The sequence below is a fragment of the Bos javanicus genome, chromosome 13 (assembly GCF_032452875.1).
Source record: "Bos javanicus breed banteng chromosome 13, ARS-OSU_banteng_1.0, whole genome shotgun sequence".
Classification (NCBI taxonomy): Eukaryota; Metazoa; Chordata; class Mammalia; order Artiodactyla; family Bovidae; genus Bos; species Bos javanicus.
Genome location: NC_083880.1, coordinates 2,302,809 through 2,322,351, shown reverse-complemented (window position 1 = coordinate 2,322,351; position 19,543 = coordinate 2,302,809). Strand labels below are relative to the sequence as shown.

At 40.5% G+C, this 19,543-nt stretch overlaps 1 protein-coding gene across 13 annotated transcripts in view; it reads right to left on the bottom strand.

Annotated features, from left to right (window-relative positions):
- Nucleotides 1–19,543, bottom strand: part of PLCB4 (phospholipase C beta 4) — a 482,736-nt gene that overhangs the window by 29,400 nt on the left and 433,793 nt on the right. For all 13 annotated transcript variants that reach the window (XM_061435584.1, XM_061435591.1, XM_061435583.1 and 10 more), the window contains 4 exons: nucleotides 14,692–14,780; nucleotides 13,797–13,947; nucleotides 8,355–8,404; nucleotides 8,152–8,217 (listed from right to left, as the gene is read on the bottom strand). In XM_061435584.1, coding sequence (XP_061291568.1) covers nucleotides 8,152–8,217; nucleotides 8,355–8,404; nucleotides 13,797–13,947; nucleotides 14,692–14,780 — 356 coding nt within the window. The remainder of the gene's footprint in view (nucleotides 1–8,151; nucleotides 8,218–8,354; nucleotides 8,405–13,796; nucleotides 13,948–14,691; nucleotides 14,781–19,543) is intronic.

The window sequence follows — 19,543 nt, the reverse complement described above, 5'->3', positions numbered from 1 at the left end:
ATAAAGAAATTAATAGCATGGGAGAGCAGCAAGAGGACTTGGATTCCAGTCCCAGCTCAGTTCATAATTACCCCGGAGGCAACATATATAAACCTTTCCAGGTCTCAATTTCTTTATTAGAAAACTGAACAATATCTGTTTGCCCAACATAATTCAGGGTTATGAGCTGCAAGTTACCTAATGTATATAGAAATAATTTAAAAAATTAGAAGCATATTGAATTAAAATGATTACAATGACTACACATGACAAAAAAATGGCCTTGGAAAGTTCTCTCTCTGTGCTCAAAACTATCCCTGTGTGCCCTGTGTAGCAGCCAGCAACGATTGAAGTTTTGGGATAATCTGGTTCCCAGACATCACTTCTCCTTTCACAAAGGAACAAGGTCCTAATTACTGATCACCAAAGGATGGGGGGCAAGCCTCAGCTTCCTGTTGTACAAAATAGAGGAGCCAGGAAATTATTTCTAGGCTTATTTAGCTAAAAACAACAAACAACAGTAACAATAAACACCAACTATCATAGATTATATGTTTTTGGTCCCTAACTAAGTTATGAGACCCTATGGAACAGAGAGTTTGTCATTCATTCAGGTCAAGAGTACCAAAATTAAAATATGCTGACTTAAAAGTCAGTCTTAATCAGGACATTTTGGAGAAATAAATGTGCAGCTTTTCAGTAGAACTTGCATATGTTTCTATCAAAGTTAAGAGTAGTTTCAGCTTCTTTTTTTAAAGTTATTTTAATTGGAAGCTAATTATTTTACAATATTGTAGTGGTTTTTGCCATACATTGACATGAATCAGCCATGGGTGCACATGTGTCTCCCCCATAGTGAACCCCCCTCCCACCTCCCTCCCCACCCCATCCCTCTGGGTTGTCCCAGTGTACCGGCTTTGAGTGCCCTCTTCATGCATCGAATTTACACTGATGATCTATTTCACATATGGTAATGTACATGTTCCAATGCTATTCTCTCAAATTATCCCACCCTCGCCTTCTCCCACAGAGTCCAAAAGCGTGTTCTTTACATCTGTGTCTCTTTTGCCATCTTGCATATAGTCATCATTACTGTCTTCCTAAATTCCATATATATATAAATGCATTAATATACTATATTGGTGTTTCTCTTTCTGGCTTACTTCACTCTGTATAATAGGCTCCAGTTTCATCCACCTCATTAGAACTGACTCAAATGCATTCTTTTTTTATAGCTGAGTGATATTCACTGTGTATATGTACCACAACTTCCTTATCCATTCATTGGCCGATGGACATCTAGGTTAAATTCAGCTTCTTTTGTGAAAAACATCTGCTGCAATTCATTCTTTTGCCTGCTGTGACTCTAGGCTTAAATTCTCACCCCACAAATGATGCCGAGGCATCTGAGTAAACTGTTTGCTCAGCACGCACCTCTGAGATGACCAGCAGGCTGTCTCTGTGGGTGGTTGCTGTGTTTCTGCTCATTTCTACTTCATGACAGAGCTGTAGGTTTGTTACTGACTTTTTATCATGAATTACCTGTGATGAGTTTAACAGCAGCCTTGGTGTTCATTATCAGAAAAACTGCTTGCCTAACACAGACTATATTTTCCATTAGCAGCTTTCTCGAAATGTCAAATTTTAGTTGTTTTCTCAGGCATTTTATTTGACTCATTTGTGGTGATACTGCAAACTGATGGTCCAGAAGATGCATCCTGTTTTATTTTTCAGCCTACATGGTATTTCAGAAAAAGTCTGTCTTAGTGTCAATATTTAAAGAAGAGGAGGTTCACATATGACCTGATTCTACGCTTCTCCTTTAGAGAACGAAGGTGGCTTACAAACTCTCAAGGCACCGGAGGTGGGAACTGAGTCTGACTTGCCCTCTGGATAGGAATGAGGGCTCCTTGTTTTCCATTCGGGACCGACTTCCTTCATTTACTTCTTTTACTTCCACTGATTTGAAATTCCTCTTCCAGTGTATCATTGGGAATATTTATTTAACTTTGGGTTTCAATGTTTTGCTCTCAGGGCTAGACCATATGTGACAACTGAAAATCATCCCTGTGTCTTAGCAAAAGCAGCCCTAGCTCTGGGTTTGCTGAGGAGCCCTGGGTTTGTGTGGGATCACGGCTCCTTCATTCTGCTCTTTCTGTATCTCATCTAATGGACACGTGAAAAACCATTTCCTTAGTTTCCATTTCAAATGGAAGAGGTTGTTACAGAAAGTGAGAGACAAGTAGCAGGTTCACTGCCAACTGCGTTGAGGGTCAAAACAATCGGCCACTGCCATTTCCCCCAAACTGGGCCTGCTGGCATCTCCACTCCATTCAGGGCTAGAACGGGCATTACTCCTGTCTGTTCGTCCCACAATCCTAACAGCAGATATCGTCTCTCTCTCTCTTTTTTAACTGGAATACAGCTTCTTTACAATGCTGTGTGGTCTCTGCTTACAGCAGAGTGACTCAGCCACAACTTACATATATCCCTTCGTGTTTGGGTCTCCTTCATCACAGAGCACTGAGCAGAGCTCCCTGAGCCGCACAGCAGGTTCTCATTAGCTATCTATTTTATACTTAGTATTGATAGTGTATCAAGATGAACTGAAGAGCCTTTTTTTGGGCTCCAAAATCACTGCACATGGTGATTGCAGCCATGAAATTAAAAGACGCTTGCTCCTTGGAAGAAAAGCTATGACCAACCTAGACAGCATATTAAAAAGCAGAGACATTACTTTACCAACAAAGGTCCGTCTAGTCAAGGCTATGGTTTTTCCAGTAGTTATGTATGAATGTGAGAGTTGGACTGTGAAAAAAGCTGAGCACTGAAGAATTGATGCTTTTGAACTTGGTGTTGAACAAAACTCTTGAGAGTCCTTTGGACTGCAAGGAGATCCAACCAGTCCATCCTAAAGAAAATCAGTCCTGAATATTCATTGGAAGGACTGATGCTAAAGCTGAACTCCAACACTTTGGCCACCTGATGCAAAGAACTGACTCAATGGAAAAGCCCCTGACGCTGGGAAAGATTGAAGGCAGGAGGAGAAGGGGATGACAGCGGATGAGATGGTTGGATGGCATCACCAACTTGATGGACATGAGTTTGAGTAAGCTCTGGGAGTTGGTGATGGACAGTGAAGCCTGGCGTTCTGCAGTCCAGGGGGTCACAAAGAGTCAGACATGACTGAACGACTGAATTGAATTGACTGAACTGATCAATAGTGTATAGCTTGGGATTCACACTTATTTCTTTGGCTTTCTTTCAGAAACGGCAAATCCTCCTTGACACACCACTATTTCTTCTGCATCCTGCAGCTAACCTTCAAGTTTGGAAATAGGTTCCCTTATGGACTGTACATTTCTTAAATGACTTGGTTAAGTAACCACATTCTCTGCTTCCCTTTATGAGAAGAGAAGCGATCTCCTCCGGCTGATATGTAAAGGCTGAGCGCGCTCTGTGGTCACTGCATCTGCACCCAGCACTGCTCTCGGCTCCTGGCGGCCGTGTGCATGTGGCTGGTGCTGGGGTTGGAAGGCGCAGCCCAGGCCACCTTCCCTCCTCAGTCGGGCAGTTTATAAGCCAAGCCAGTGTGGTGGCAAACTTTATTCCATCTTAGATAGCATCACAACTATTGGAAAGGGTTATATAAATATTGTTTCATAGCAAGGCTGGGCAAGTTAATTCTCACGATTTCTTAACAACAGGGCAAAATCCATTTTTCACAGAGGCCAGCTGTGTATCTTGCAGGCCATTACTGGGGTTTCCACTGAGGGACAGTAAAAAGTGCTAAATAATACTCCTAAAGAAACAGTTTTTAAAATTTAGTGTGCATAGGAGAGGAGCTTCAGGCTTCCCAGGTGGCACTAGTGGTAAAGAAGCTGCCTGCCAATGCCGGAGACATAAGAAATGCGGGTTTGATCCCTGGGTCGAGAAGATCCCTTGGAGGAAGGCACGCAGTTCACTCCAATATTCTTGAAAGAGAATCGAAAGGACAGAGGAGCCTGGTGGACTATGGTCCATATGGTTTCAGAGTTGGACACAACTGAAGCAACTTAGCAGCAGCAGGAGAAGAGTTTATTAAAAATGTATTTCCTAGACTTCTCCATGGAGATGATAACAAATTCTCTAGGGGGCACAAGAATATGCATTTTTTATGAAGCCTCCAGGTTTGGTCCAAGGATAATTTGTGGAAAAAGTAGTCCAAAAGATGCCAAGATATTTGTGCCCTGGAGACTTATGATTACTCTTAGAAACCTTTTACAAACAAGGTCTTACTGTATAACACAGAGAATTATTCTCAGTATCCTATGACAAACCATAATGGAAAAGAAAATTTTTAAAAAAATAATACACACACACATATCAAAATCACTTTACTGTATAGCAGTAATTAACATAGCATTGAAAATCAACTGTACTTCAACAAACAAACAAAAACCTTTTACTAGGACCATAAAGAAGATGTGTGGAAATAAAGACTAATGCTGGAAAACTCAGAGGCAACTCAATATAGTGATGAAGAGCTTGAGCTCTGGAGTCTGAGAATTTTGATTCAAATCCTGGCTCCCTCATCTAAAGGCTAGGTGATTTAGTCAAGCTGCGTTTCTGTTAAAGTAAATTATCTCATCTGGCAAATGGCTGGTAGACTGTTGCAAAAAGGGTCACAATGGTCTCCCTCTCTGTATCCAATCCCCTCTGCAATCTGACTTTGTGGTTCCTCCTGCCTAGTAAAGTCCTCGTTGCTTGAACCTGGTCCAACCTCGTGACCCACTGTAACCAAGAGAAGGATGTAGAAGTGATGCCGTGCAGTTCTGAGCTGAGGCTGGGATCCTGGGATCCCTGCCATATGAACAAGTCTGGGCCACTGCTGAAGATGAGAGACCACAGAAAGCAGAGTGGAAAGGACTCAGTAGAGGTCTTGCTAAATCATCCAGCTCCCCACATCTGCCGAGTGACAGCAGACAGAAGTGAACTTAGGTGAGACCTGAAGAATGATCCAGCTGAACCCAGGCCAAACCGCTGACCCACAAAATTATGAGCCAAAAAAATGGTTGCTTTCAAATTCACTACATATGGGGATAGTTTGTTACCCAGCAAAAGCTAATTGATACAAGGTAATATATTAATATAATTAAAGTACTCTTTTATATAATTGCTATAAAATATCTAAGAAAAAATGCTTAAATAAACCTCGATATGTATTAGCTAGTTTTACCATTTGATAAGTACTGACAGAAATAAAAATTAGTGTTAGGATCAAATGGATATCAGGCACTAAGTGTGTCCTGTGGTAACAGATTCAACCCCATCCACCCACCTCCTTCACCAGTTTTTCCTTTTTCACTTTTAAGACAAATGTGTTAGCTGAGTAGACCTCAGTACATATTAGGCAAGTAAATATTCCTATATAGGCTTAATCTTAAAAGTTGGCTCAGATGAGATAGCGGGAAGTATTAAGGAACTACTATAGACTCAAAAATTACAGAAAGTTTGTAGAGAGGAAGGTTTAACTATTTGAAAATAATTATTTGCAAAGGCTTTGGGAGAGTTAAAATAGATGAAAAGCACTTCAGTTATAACTAGTATAAACCAGTTGTATTGCTCTTGGCAAGGAACTCACTTCTCTGAATTTCATTTTATTCATGCTTGAAATGTGAATGGAATGATTCGGGTTTCAGGGACATTGTAAGGATTTAAGAATGTATATAAAATATGTAACAAAAAAGTGGCATTAAATAAACCTCAGTCTTATTAGTAATAGTAGTTTTATATGAAAGATTATAGAATTCTGAGTTTGGTAATTATACTGGCAAAGCAGGCTGAATAGAAAAGAGGGTCCCCCGTGTATTTAATGTGGGAGAAGGAATTCATTCATATGTTTATAATCATACATTTGTGACTTAAACTTCTGAAGTACATGAAGATATGGAAAACAAGCCATGAAATGCATTTACCTGCTGAGAATGCTTCCAAAAACCATTCTGAAAAGCAATAGGCAAGCACTGTGCAATATGGCTCTATTATGTGACCTAAGGAATTTTGAAGGCTTCCTCCAAAAAATGTACACTAAGGCTGTTAAGAAAGTCCACACAGATTTAGATGGTAGGATTCAGGGAGATTGAAAATCTCCTTAAGTTTTGGTTCTATTATAATGTGGGGCTCCAAGAAACTCAAGGTTGTTTCTGCAAATGAAGGCAACTTAGATTCTTTCAAATCTTGGATTTCTATTTCAAGTCCTAAAAGATGATGCTGTTAAACTGCTGCACTCAATATGCCAGCAAGTATGGCAAACTCAGCAGTGGCCACAGGACTGGAAAAGGTCAGTTTTCATTCAGATTCCAAAGAAAGGCAATGCCAAAGAATGCTCAAACTATCGCACAACTGTACTCATCTCACACGCTAGTAAAGTAATGCCCAAAATTCTCCAAGTTAGGCTTCAACAGTATGTGAACTGAGAACCTCCAGATGTTCAAGGTGGATTTGGAAAAGGCAGAGGAAACAGAGATCAAATTGACAACATCCATAGGATCATAGGGAAAGCAAGAGAATTACAGAAAAACATCTACTTCTGTTTCATTGACTACACTAAAGTCTTTGACTATGTGGATCACAACAAACTGTGGAAAATTCTTCAAGAGATGAGCATACCAGACCACTTTACCTGCCTCCTGAGAAACCTGTATGCAGGTCAAGAAGCAACAGTTAGAACTGGACATGGAACAACGGGCTGGTTCCAAATTGGGAAAGGAGTATGTCAAGGCTGTATAGTGTCACCCTGCTTATTTAACTTCTATGCAGAGTACATCACATGAAATGCCAGGGTGGATGAAGTACAAGCTAGAATCATGATCGCAGGGAGAAATAGCAATAATCTCAGATATGCAAATGATACCACCCTTATGGCAGAAGGTGAAGAGGAACTAAAGAGCCTCTTGATGAAAGTGAAAGAGGAGAGTGAAAAAGCTGACTTAAAACTCAACATTCAAAAAACTAGGATCAGGGCATCTGGTTCCATCATTTCACGGCAAATAGATGGGGAAACAATAGAAACAGTGACAGACTTTATTTTCTTAGGTTCCAAAATCATTGCAGATGGTGACTGCAGCCATGAAATTAAAAGACACTTTCTCCTTGGAAGAAAAGCTATGACAAACCTAGACAGCATACTAAAAAGCATTACTCTGCTGACAAAGGTCTGTATAGTCAAAGCTATGGTTTTGCTAGTAGTCATGTATGGATAGGAGAGTTGAACCATAAAGAAGGCTGAGTGCTGAAGAAGTGATGCTTTTGAACTGTGGTATTGGAGAAGACTCTTGAGAGTGCCTTGGACTGTAAAGATATCAAACCAGTCAATCCTAAAGGAAATCAGTCCTGAATATTCACTGGAAGGACTGATGCTGAAGCTGAAGCTCCAATAACTTTGGCCACCTGATGTGAAGAGCTGAATCATTAGAAAAAAACCTGATGCTGTGAAAGGTTGAAGGCAGGAGGAGAAGGGGATGACAGAGGATGAAATGGTTGGATGGCATCACCAACTCGATGGACATGAGTTTGAGTGAGCTCCAGGAGATGGTGAAGGACAGGGAAGCCTGGTGTGCTGCAGTGCATGGGGTCATGATTACTGTCCAAAGACCTCTTCCTATAAGTAGGAACAACAATATTTCAGAAGTAGGCCACCAAGCAGAGTTTACATAATGGGGGAAAATGAGAAGAGCTCTCTCCGGGTCCCCTGGCTGAGAAGTTTGGAGCTGACCAGCATCTCTCCTGATGCACTATGTGTGGCAAACTGTTTGCTAGAGACTCAGAGAATTTTTGTACCCAGAAACTAACACTATGAGTTGGTTTTCAATAGTCAGGTGATAGATATTACTCAACAATTTTGTCATATTATTCAACAATTTTGAAAAGGGTGAAGCTTTGTTATGCTTTTGAAACAACCATTAGAAAAGCAGATTACAAATCAGTGATAAACAATACCAAATGGAGTATCTTTTAAAATTTCATGTCTAACCAGTTAAAATGAAGGTCCTGCTGCCCAGTTGGCTGGCATCAGTTTCCAAGCAGTGGTTTCGGCTGAGAGGTTTTCATCAGAGAGCTTAAAGGAGAAAACACACAAACCAGCCTACAGAGCTGCACACATATGCTGCTCGCACACACAAAGCACGGTACCTTTGCATGTTTCTTCTTTAAAGAACTGAGCTCTTTCTGTTGTTTCTTTAAATGCTTCAAGTAAGCCTGTGGAAAAAACAAACGGGATCCCAAATAAGCTTTGTGTAGTACTACCACAATGATTAAAGCTAATGAGAAACAAAAATACATCCATTTCACCAACAGAACAAAAGAGTGCTGGCGAAATGACCAGGCAATTTTACCTTCATCTGCTTTAAATCTTCTATCCTCACTTGAGGGATCAGTTCAATACCTGAAACAAAGTTACTGTTTATATTAAACACAAAGTTACTGTGTAATTAGAATAAATGATCATATCAATTAGAATAAATGATCATATCAAATTCAGTTTTGAAATCGCATCTAAAGACATTGAAGCAGCTTTATACATGTTATGGCTATAAACATCTTAGTTTTCTATTACAGGACAATTAACTAGACACTTACCTGAAACCTTTCTGGTCTGAGATCAGGTCCCCTACAAGCAAAGACTGAGAAGAGGGTTTATGTGCATATGATTTATCGCGGGAGGGCTCTCAGGAGAAACTCCTAGCGGGTGAGAGAAGCACTATAGGGTCGAGGAAGAAACCTGGGGGTCTTCCTGGCTGAAATCCAGCCTTCGTCTGATCCTGCAAGTTGTTAGCATAAATGGCCTTCCAGTGTTATTCTACCTTGAGGTAAGGAGACAGAGCTTGTGTAACCCCAGATCACTCAGTTAGGGTGTCAGAAGTTTTACAAAACCTTCTAGGCATTTCCAGACAAGAGAACTCCCATGGTCTGAGGGCAACACTAGGGAGAAAAGTGCAGCTGTGATTGGCAGTCAGCCAGTGTCCCTCACCACTGAAGGATGGGCACCAGTCCCATAAAGGAGATCTGACCAGGCACAGCAGCATCTATTATAGTCACTTTCCCCTTTGCATTTGAAGATGCACCCTATCAGTCCACTAACTACCAACACTGTTGCCAGCTTAACATTTTTTTTCAGCCCCTTTCCACTACTGAATTGAATTCTAGCATTTAAGTGATATGCTACTAAGCCCAGGAATGCCTTTAACATATAGAAAATAATGAAATCAGATCATTGTAGAACAGGATGCTGTCATGAGCACCTAGAGTAATACACTAAGTCATCCTGTTGTTGGAGTGATGCTAAGCTAGATGCTGTCATGGCAACCGCAGTTGTAGGCGAATCCCAAAACACATTCTGTTTGACTGCAGGTTTTCATCTTAGGTAAACAAGATGAATGTGCATTCTACAGATTTCCATTAGAATCCCAAAGGCTAAGTATGAGATACTCGAGAAAGACAGGTATCAAATTCTAGGGTCTTGTTTTTCAGTTGCACTCATTTTAAGAAGACGTGTACATCCAGGGGGAGGGTGGTAAGGACAGTAAAGAGTCACGGCAGAGAGAAAGCAGTCTTCTGATCTCTAACACTTTGTGGTAGGGATGTCAAGGGATCATGGGGCTATTCTCTGATCTCTGAGGTCTGACATCACAAGCTAATTCCTGGCTTTACTGCAGGCCAGGGAGTCCTATCCTGGCATTGCAAAGAGCTCCCTATCTTTGGGTCTCTGTTCTTTCTTCTATAAAATGAACACACAGAATTGGGAGGCACGCAAGGTGCTCTAGAGATATAACAAAAACTAAGAGTCTGACCTAGTCTGGTGAGACTGTTTTTTGGTCTTGGTTCAATGAAATCTTGACCAACAGGACCCTATGAAACCATAAGGGCTTCCCAGGTGGTTCAGTGTAAAGAATCCACCTGCCAATGCAGGAGACATGGGTTTGATCCCTGGGTTTGGAAATGGCAACCCAGTCCAGTATTCTTGCCTGGAAAATCTCATGGACACAGGAGCCTGGCAGGCTACATTCCATGGGGTTGCAAAAGAGTTGGAGACGACTTAGTGACTAAACAACAAGAACATGAAAACACAAACCTCCCTCAACCCTGGTTTTGCTTTTTTTTTATTTTAGAGAAAGACACATTGTAAAAATGTTAGTTTCTACAAATGGTTTAGGAAGTTAGGGAAGAAACCACACTCTACAGAACAGGAACTGGTACACGCCTGGCTCCATCTATATACCCAGAGCAGCTTGTCTAGTAGGACTTCCAGTGAGAGTGGATATGTTCCATCTGTGAACTGTCCAGGGCACCTGAGAAACTCAAGTTTTTAGTTTTAAGCCTGAAGAGCCACATGTGGCCCGTGGCTTCTATATCAGACAGTGTAGGTCTCCAGGTTTCCCTGCTGTGAAAGTAGGGGTGCAACTGTAAAGTCTGGGCCCCAAAGATTTTGAATAGTTGAAGTTTCGGTATATACGGTTTTTGTTTTTATCAACACAGCTCATTAAAAATGACTTCTTTTCTCTCAAACTGTAATTTGGAGATCTTGTCTTCAATTCTCCTTCTTCGTGGCCCAGACAGAACACCTTTCTTCCTCCCTCACGCAGCAGGACCACTCCCTTTCTCTCGATTCGGCTCTTCCTCAGAGCCTGTTTCACTGTACACCCCTCTCTGGCATTTTCCCTCTCCTTCTCTTCACTGGCTCCTACCAACATGCAAGCGTTCTCCACATTTTATATATTATATAAAATTTATATAAAATTTTGTATCTCCAATTATCAATTTTTCTAACCTGGTTTCCACTCTCATCACCCAAGCATCCCTGATTCAACAGTAATTATGCAGTCTTAACTTCTCTGGACTGTCTACACTACCTTCCCAAACTCATTCTTCTTAAAAATCTTTCTTTTTTTGTTTGTTTCCATTCCTGCTATCTTTCTAAGCAGCTCACATCCTCTCTCTCTCCCTTCTCCCGTCTCCCTCCTCCTGACCTCCCACAGTTTTGCTGTTTCATGCTTCTGCCCAGATGCACCCCCAACAGCTTGAATGTGATGATGTACAGGACAAGACTCATCTTACCCAAAACTGTTCCTCCTCTTGAGTTCTCTGCTTCGCCCAATGGTACCATCTCTTTCTGTGACCTGTGCTTGAAGTCCCTGAGTTACCTTTTTCCCACTAAAACTGACACCCAAGTCACCAACTGATTTCCATGCTTCCTCTCCCTCTGAGTACATCCAGCCTCATCCAGGTTCTCCTTGCTGTTAGCCTGGCTTGTTCATTCACCAGCCATTTACCTCCTAAGAGAAGAGACTCTAGATCTTCACTAGGCATGGTTCCAGGGACATACTGGATGACAGAGGTATGGTCTTGCTGCAATAACTCCTTTCTCTGGTTATTATCATGTTATATAAATATCATGTGAGTAAATATATAATATAAATACAATGTGCTAAGTGTTAAATTAGAGGCATAAATACCCTAATTCTTCACTGGCCCTTATCACTTATTCCCTCTTTAAAGACTATTCCCACCAAGACTGTACTAACTGTCTTACAAACCCTCGGGGGTCATTCTCCATCCCTGGGTGGTCCTAGGCCATCTCCAAATCAGACTCGCTCTGCCCCCTTTCTTGCCCCGGCTGCTTCCTGTGTGGCCTTGGTCTCTGCCTGGGCTCTTCCACCTTCTCTCCCTGCTCATGTCAGACCTGCGTTTCAAGGCCCAGCTCAGTTAGGATCCTATCGTTGAGTCTCCTCTGACCCCCTTCCTCCCATTTCTGAGCAGTCAGCCCTCATGAGCACCACCTGGCCACAGTGTGGAAGCCTGTCTCATTGTGAGGTTCCTGAAGGTGTGAAGGCATTTCTCGTAGAACCGACCACTGTGCCTTAGAGGAGGCTCCCAAGTCTCCTGAACAAAAGGCCAAAATGAATCAGTGTGTAGATCCTCTTACTCAGGGTGTTGGTCAAGGGGAGGAGGGAAAAGGAGAGCTTCTTCCAGTGGCTCATTCCTGTGTAATCTTATTTGGACTAGAAGTGAAACACTTATGAACACAATCATGGTCCCTTCTAGAACTAGGATCACTTCTGTGTTTTGTGTTGAAAAAATCTGCACAACATGTTGAGTTGCGAGTTAGGCTTTATTTGGGGACAAAATGAGGACTGCAGCGCAGGAGACAGCATTTCAGAGAGCTCTGAAAAACTGCTCTGAGTAGGTGAAGGGAGGAGCTAGGGGGTTTGCAACAAAGGGCAGGTAGTCTGAATGACAAAAGATGACTGCTATTTAAAGAAACCAGGTATGTCGAGTTAACAAATTCAGCACTTCTCTAGGTATGGGAAGATGCAAGAGTCTGGGCTTACTGAAATCATTCCCTTGATCTGCACCTCTGCTATCTGGGGCCAGTGTCCTGTGTTTCCACATCCCGAGTTTCCTCGGGGCTGCAGTCTGATGGCTGCTGGATGGCAGGTATTCTTTCCTTCCTGAGTTCCCTCAGGGCTCACCAGCTCCCAATCAGTGGAGGCTACAACTGCTGATGGCTGTGACTTCCTTTGTTTACTGATATGGCAAGGAATATTCCATTTCTCATCTGTAAGCTGGTCACACTGCTTTTTCAGGCCACTAATGTCTTTCTGTGTCGGTGAGCATGACACAAGAACTTTAACTAAACAAAAACTCTCCCATTTTCCACTGCCTGTCTCTGTCTGAGAGGCTGATGTTAAGAAAGATAGTGCTGGATGGAAAGCCCATATCCTGCATCATTACCTTGTTCCATGTTCTTTCCAGGGAGGAACAGACATACAGCTGCAGAGTACAATTTGAGCTGCTTTTGTGCCCTCTCATTTCCAAATTTGTTTCACAAAGTGCAATGCACATTGAGTTTCCTGCTAAATTACCATGCTGCTTCGGTTAAGGAAAGCCTGTCATTTCTTACCTTAAACTGCAGCACTGTGTGTACTTAAGTACAGAGACAACTTGACTTTCTTACACCAAAGATGCTGAATTCACATATAAATGGGAGATATTTATATTGAGTAGAAAACCATTAGGAAAAAGAGAAATTCTTAAAGTAACAAAACTGAGTTTAGTAAATGATTCATGGTCAAGGAGGATATTTAAAATATTTAATTATCATATGGAATGGGGACCATCCAATCAGAATGGATGCCTGAACAATAAGAATGGAAATCAACTTTAAATAATCAATACAGTTATTCCCCTACAGTACAGTTCCATATTAGCACATGGAACATGTAATTCTTTGTAATGCCACCTCTTATGCTCTTCCATTACATCTACAGGTATCCACAGAGAATTGGCCTTCAGATGCCCATTTGATAATTTTACAAATAAAGAATCATGGATGCTGAATATCTACCCATGGGGCAAAATTAGCAAACAGGGGATCTAGGAATGTCAGGAACAATTGTTATTCTGCTGGTTCATGAACTTACTGCCCACGCTTATGGTGGTACCTGCAGGACAGAGGGAATGACTTTGCTAAGCTCACTCTGTAAATGCCTTTTTTTTTTTCCTCACAAAAAGAGTACCAAATTTCAACATTTCTAGGTCTACTGGTGAAGGGGACCACCAGTCCCCTTCAACTATGGTGAAGGGGATCTAGCAGATGAAACACTGCTTTTCTGTTAACCACTCAGAGAAACTGAGAAATTTGTTCAACCCACAGAAAATCTGCTGCTCTTGAGTTTTATGGAGCCATGAAAACTGGCTAAAGTAAGAGTTCTAAATATCTGCATCAAAGTTTCGAAAACTGCTGGAACAGATAAGCAGCCCAGACAACTCTCTCTTACCTTTCTTGGCCTCCAGGCCAGCCCCCAGGGCAGCTGTGGTGGTTGGCCTGAGCTCTGAGCTGCTCTGAGGGGTCACATTCGCTTTGGCTGTGTTGGCTTTCCCTTTCTTGTCGTTCTTTGAAGTGTCACTGGGCACATCGGCGATGTCACTCTGGAACAGAAATGCTTATACTGACCCAAATGAATGCCACCTAGAAGTCAGATGTCTTGTACATTCTCCCTTCTACTGAACCCAGTCTGTACCATCAACTGCTCCTCTGTATTCTAGCCTTTACTCCCTAAATTAGATCTTTGCTTCAGGAGTAAACATATGGTTTCCTCAGATCTGACCCAAAAGAGGAAGCCAAGGAAAGCAGGTGCAGCTCCTTTGTAATAAGCAGGCTATACCTTCTTTTTTTTTCAAGCTACTGCAGAGATTTCTGTTTCCATTCTAAACTGAGGAGTAAGGGGAACTTTAAAAACAAGGAGTGAAACACTGCAATGTTACAGTGGCATTGAAGGCTGGATATAAGACTAGTAAAAAGTAAACAATAGTAAATGCCAATTTTATTTCTGCACTGATTAAGGTGAACTGGCATTTCAGTGTCTCACAAAAGCATCCTATATTTAAATGTTCCTAAAAGCATTATGGGTGTTTCCATTTCATTTCTAATGGGGCCAGGGTCCCCAGATGTGAGTGAAGCCATAGTAATGAAGTGGGTCACATTTTATTAAATATGCTACATCCTCATAGACTTTTGAAACAGTTTTGTTGAGATGAAAGTTCAGTTTCAAAAACCACTTTTGAACTTGTTCTATTAATTTGCGACTTTTGTAATCAGTCAGACGACTTCCCCCCACTCAGCTATCTTTCCTTGGCCGTTGCTACCTGTCTTAACTCACTGTTGCTACTTACAGTTTCAATGCCCATAGCTCTCATTTGATCCGCTCTCTTTTCCGTAATGGAAAGAAATTTCTTTGGATCTGATAAAGCATCCACAATATCTGCAGGGAAAAAAGTCACCGAGCTGTGAATTCTCTGTTTTACTGAAACACCTAAGAAAATTCAGCTAATAAACCACTCATCACCTCCAACTCCCATAATGCCTTCCATAATGTACCTCTTCCTAGGGCGTAAAACAAGGCTAGAAAAACACAGTCAGTTGCTGAAAGCAAAAATAAAATCAGGAAGGGCAAGAATAAAAGGCCAGATGAGTTTCTTAATTTCCCTCTAATTTTCTCCCAAATAAAGCAGACACGGAGACAGGCAAGCTAAGTGAATGGCTTTGGGGTCTGATGCTGACCTTGTGGACTTTGAATAAGGTGACTAATGCTCCCAGACTCAGTTTCTTTGTATGAAAATTAGGACTGAGAGCACTCACCCAGCTCACAGTGCAGGAGCAGCACTGTGAATGTGCAGGGAATAAGTACCTGGGGCACAGCAGAGGCCACCAGCGGAGTCTTATAAGACACAGAAGCTAATGCATCTTTAAAGCCCATTTTAATTCCATGTAGATAAAAAGAAATATCTCTCCAGTGTTTTTTCTGCTATAACTTGCACTCGAAGTTTCATCTTTTATGTAACTTCATTGGAAGAGTTCCAAGTGTTTTCAAACAGACTCTCATGTAATTTTGCATAATTTGTCACTACTATAGGAGGAATCATTATTTTTATAACCTTAAAACAGTACAACACCCACAACTTTTAAAAGTTGTACATTAAAAAATTTTCCCCTAGCAGAATCACCTTCCTAATTACATTCATATGATTTAAAAATTTTTTCTTACATTTTTTTCTCTTTTAAAATGGAAAATAGTATACACACAGGTTAAACATTCAAATGTATAAAACAAAAAGTAAACATCTTTTCTCCCACCCATTCCACATCCAGCAGGTAACTAACTGCTATCCATCTCTTACATCTTTCTGTCTTTTAAAAGACCTCAAATGGGTTCATAGTAGTTTTTTTTTTTTCCTGGAAATGCTATTTTTAAAATTTTAAAGTGTTAATGAGTTCACATCAACATTTCTGCTTCATTTCAGCTCCTTCACTGCCTGACGTGGGGGCAGGGGCTGCTTCAGCTGCTCTGCCCTCGTTTTGTCTGAGTTGTGTGTTCTGTGTTCAGCACAAAAGTATGTGCTGAATCAAACTTGAAACTTCACGTTATCCTTATTTTTCTTCAAAGAACTTTTTACTCTTTAAAAATTTTTATTTATTTTTAATTGAAGGGTAATTGCTTTACGGGTTCATAGTTTTTTAGACCTGTTTTTTTGTTTAATTTCACATATCTTAAAAACACTTCCATATCAGCAATACAGGTCTCCTACATTATTTTTAAGGGCTACCTAAATATTCCATATGTTGATTGGCCATAACTTGCCTAACTAGCTTCTTCTTGATGGACCACTCCATTACTTCCAGTTCACTGACGTTATAAACGGTACTCCAGGGAATGTCTGTGAACATGTCATAGTATATTTTTGCCTATGCTCTTAGGATAAGTTTCTGGAAGTCAGAATGATACATAAAGGTATTTGTCCTTTTGGGAGTCCTTGCCAAATTGCTCTTCATGAAACTTTTTTCTCCTGTCAGGGGTGGATAAGAAGGTTTGATTCTAGTTATTACTCATAGTCCCTGAGAAATCTTTGACTTATAATGGGGAATATAAACAAATTAGCCCTTAAAGCTTGCTCAGGAAAAATCACAGAAGTTTTTGGAAGTTAATGTTCTAGGAATGTATTTATCTATGTTGGTGGTACTAGTGGTAATGAATTTGCCTGCCAGTGTAGGAGACACTAGAGATGTGGGTTCAATCCCTGGGTTGGGAAGATACCCTGAAGAAGGAAATGGCAATCCAATTCAATATTCTTGCCTGGAAAATTCCAAGGACAGAGGAGACTGGCAGGCTACAGTCCAAGGGGTTGCAGAGTCAGACACGACTGAACACAGAGGACAAGAACTCTTTTATTATGGAAATTTTCCAACGTGTGTAAAAATAGAGAGACAAATAAAATAACTCCCCATATATTGATGATGAAGTCCCAACAATTATGAACAGTTTGCCATACTTCCTTTCTCTAAAATTCCCTTTTTTCTTTCTCTTTTTTCTCTGCTGAAATATTTTAAGGTAAATTCCAGACATCATAATGTTTCACTCCTAATTATTTCTGTATCTCTAAATAAGAAGGGAGATTTTTTCAGGGCCAACCTTACCAGTATGAACAAAATGTGCACTAATTCCTTACTATGATATAATACATGGCCTATCTAACAGGAAAAGACCCCGATACTGGGAAAGACAGAACACGAAAGGAGAACGGGGTGCAGAGAGTGGGATAGTTAGATGGCATCACTGACTCAATAGACATGAATTTGAGCAAACTCCAGAAGACAGCGGAAGACTGAGAGGGCTGGTGTGCTGCAGTTCATGGGGTCGCAAAGAGTTGGACTTAGCGAATGAATAACAAAAATTCCCCTTATTTACAATTAGTTTGTTTCAATCAAGATACAAAATCTGTACTATGTCTCTGATACCTATGTGTCTTAAATGTTTTTTTAACCTAGAAAAGATCCTTCTACAATTTATTGTTCTTAATGCATAGACGTGCAGGAGACAGGTCAGGTATCCTATAAAATGTCCCATGTTCCAATACTTTCTTGTGTGTCACTTAGCTCTATGGCATGACTTTTTCTTGACTTTTTCATGACAGTTCAGGAGGTGCTATGACTCCATATAGATTGTTTGGAGGCAGAGACAGCCTGGTTGCTTGTTGTGGTGCTAAACTCACCGAGGACTCATTTTTGTCTGACTCACAGATGCTTCCTCCTTCCACCCGTCCACACTCCCAGGGGGCAAAGCAAAGCACAGATAGTCTCCCTGAACTTGCCCACCTTCCCTTTGAGAAGATCTATATGACGTGGTCTCCCCATACACTCCCGTGTTGGATCAACTTTGCCTTGGCTTCCCACCAGCATGTTTTAATGGACGACCCATGGGACTGGCTTGTTAGAAAATAAATACTTGCTTATTGTTAATGATATACAATCAAAATATCAATATCATTGAAGAAAGCATATGATATTTTTGAAGGGCAACTCACAGTCCTTCCAGTAGTAATAACAAATAATCCTTTAATCACTTAAAGCTAAATACAAAACTAATAAAACAAATTATTAGAGAATGAAATGATCCATAATTCTTCCATCCTAATCAAGCTTCTTTTTGTGAAATTTTTCCATATGAATACATATTTTACATGGTTTAGTTAACATTGTATAATCTGCTAAGAGTTGGTTCTTTGAAAAGATGAACAAAATAAACTTTAGCCAGACTCACAAGAGAAGAAAGAGTGACAGTTTAAAAAAAAAAAAAAGAGAGCAATAAAATCAGAAATGAAAGAAAAGAAGTTATAACTGACACCACAGAAATACAAAGGATCATGAGAAATTACTATGGACACCTATACACCAATAAAATGGACAACCTAGAAGAAATGAAAAAATCTCCAGAAATGTGCAAACTCAAGACTGAATACAAAAGAAATAAAAAATGTAAACAAACCAATTATTTGCAATGAAATCAGTAACAATAATAACAAAAAGAAACTCCATACAAACTAAAGTCTAGGACCAGAGGGCTTCATGGGTGAATTCTACCAAACATTTAGAGAAGAATCAACACCTGTTTTTCTCAAACTAGCCAAACAATTTCAGAGGGAAGAACATTTCTGAACTCATTCTACAAGGCCAGCCTCACCCTGATACCAAAACCAGAGAATCACACACAAAAGGAGATCATAGGCCAATATCACTGATGAACATAGATACAAAAATCTTCAAGAAAATATTAGCAAATCAAATTCAACAATACATTGAAAAGATCATATTCCATGATCACTGGGATTTATGCCAGCGATGCAAAGATGGCTCAATATCTGCAAATCAGCATGATGGATTACATTAACAACCTGAAGAATAAAAGTAACATAATCATTTCAATAGATGCAGAATAACTTTTCACAAAATTCAACATCCACTTATGATTCTATTAACTAATAGAGTCTTTGCACATGTAATCAGTTAAGGACTGAGATGGGACCATTCTGGATTAGGGCTGGTCCTAAATCCCATGACTAGTATATTTATAAGAAGAGAACAGGACACACAGAGATATAAAGAAAGGCCAGGTTTTGGTGGAGGCAGACTGCAGCAATCAGGAGATGCTATGAGGAGAAAAGGAAGGATGTTTTCAAGTCTAGAGGGAGCGTGGCCTTGCCAGCTCTTCAGTTTCAAACTTCTAGCTTCCAGAACTGTGAGAGAATAAGTTTCTATTCTTTCAAGTCTACCAGTTTGTGGTAAATCTGTTTACCAACAGGATTGAGAAATAAAAATTCTGCTACTTAAATTCTTGGGTATCCATCTTTCATGTGTGCTTAAGCTCACAAAGCTTTATCATTGTTAAGGAGGCCCCATCAGCCCCTGGACATTCCCAGGTCAGGCCGTGAGTCCGTCCTGGGGAAAGTGAATTTAAATCCTGTGCTATTCTTCCTGTTTACTGTGGCAATGTCTTGACCTCAGCCTGGAGGACTGATTCTGACCTAGATTTATATAAAATATAGCTACAAAACATTCTGTAAATGAAGTTACATATTGTTTTGTACTAATGGACAAGCTGACTGAGAGGCCCTTGTCCACCATCTGCTGTAGGATTATGTAGAAGTAGCCTCAATTATGCAACAAAATAAGATGCTTCAGATTCATCCATTA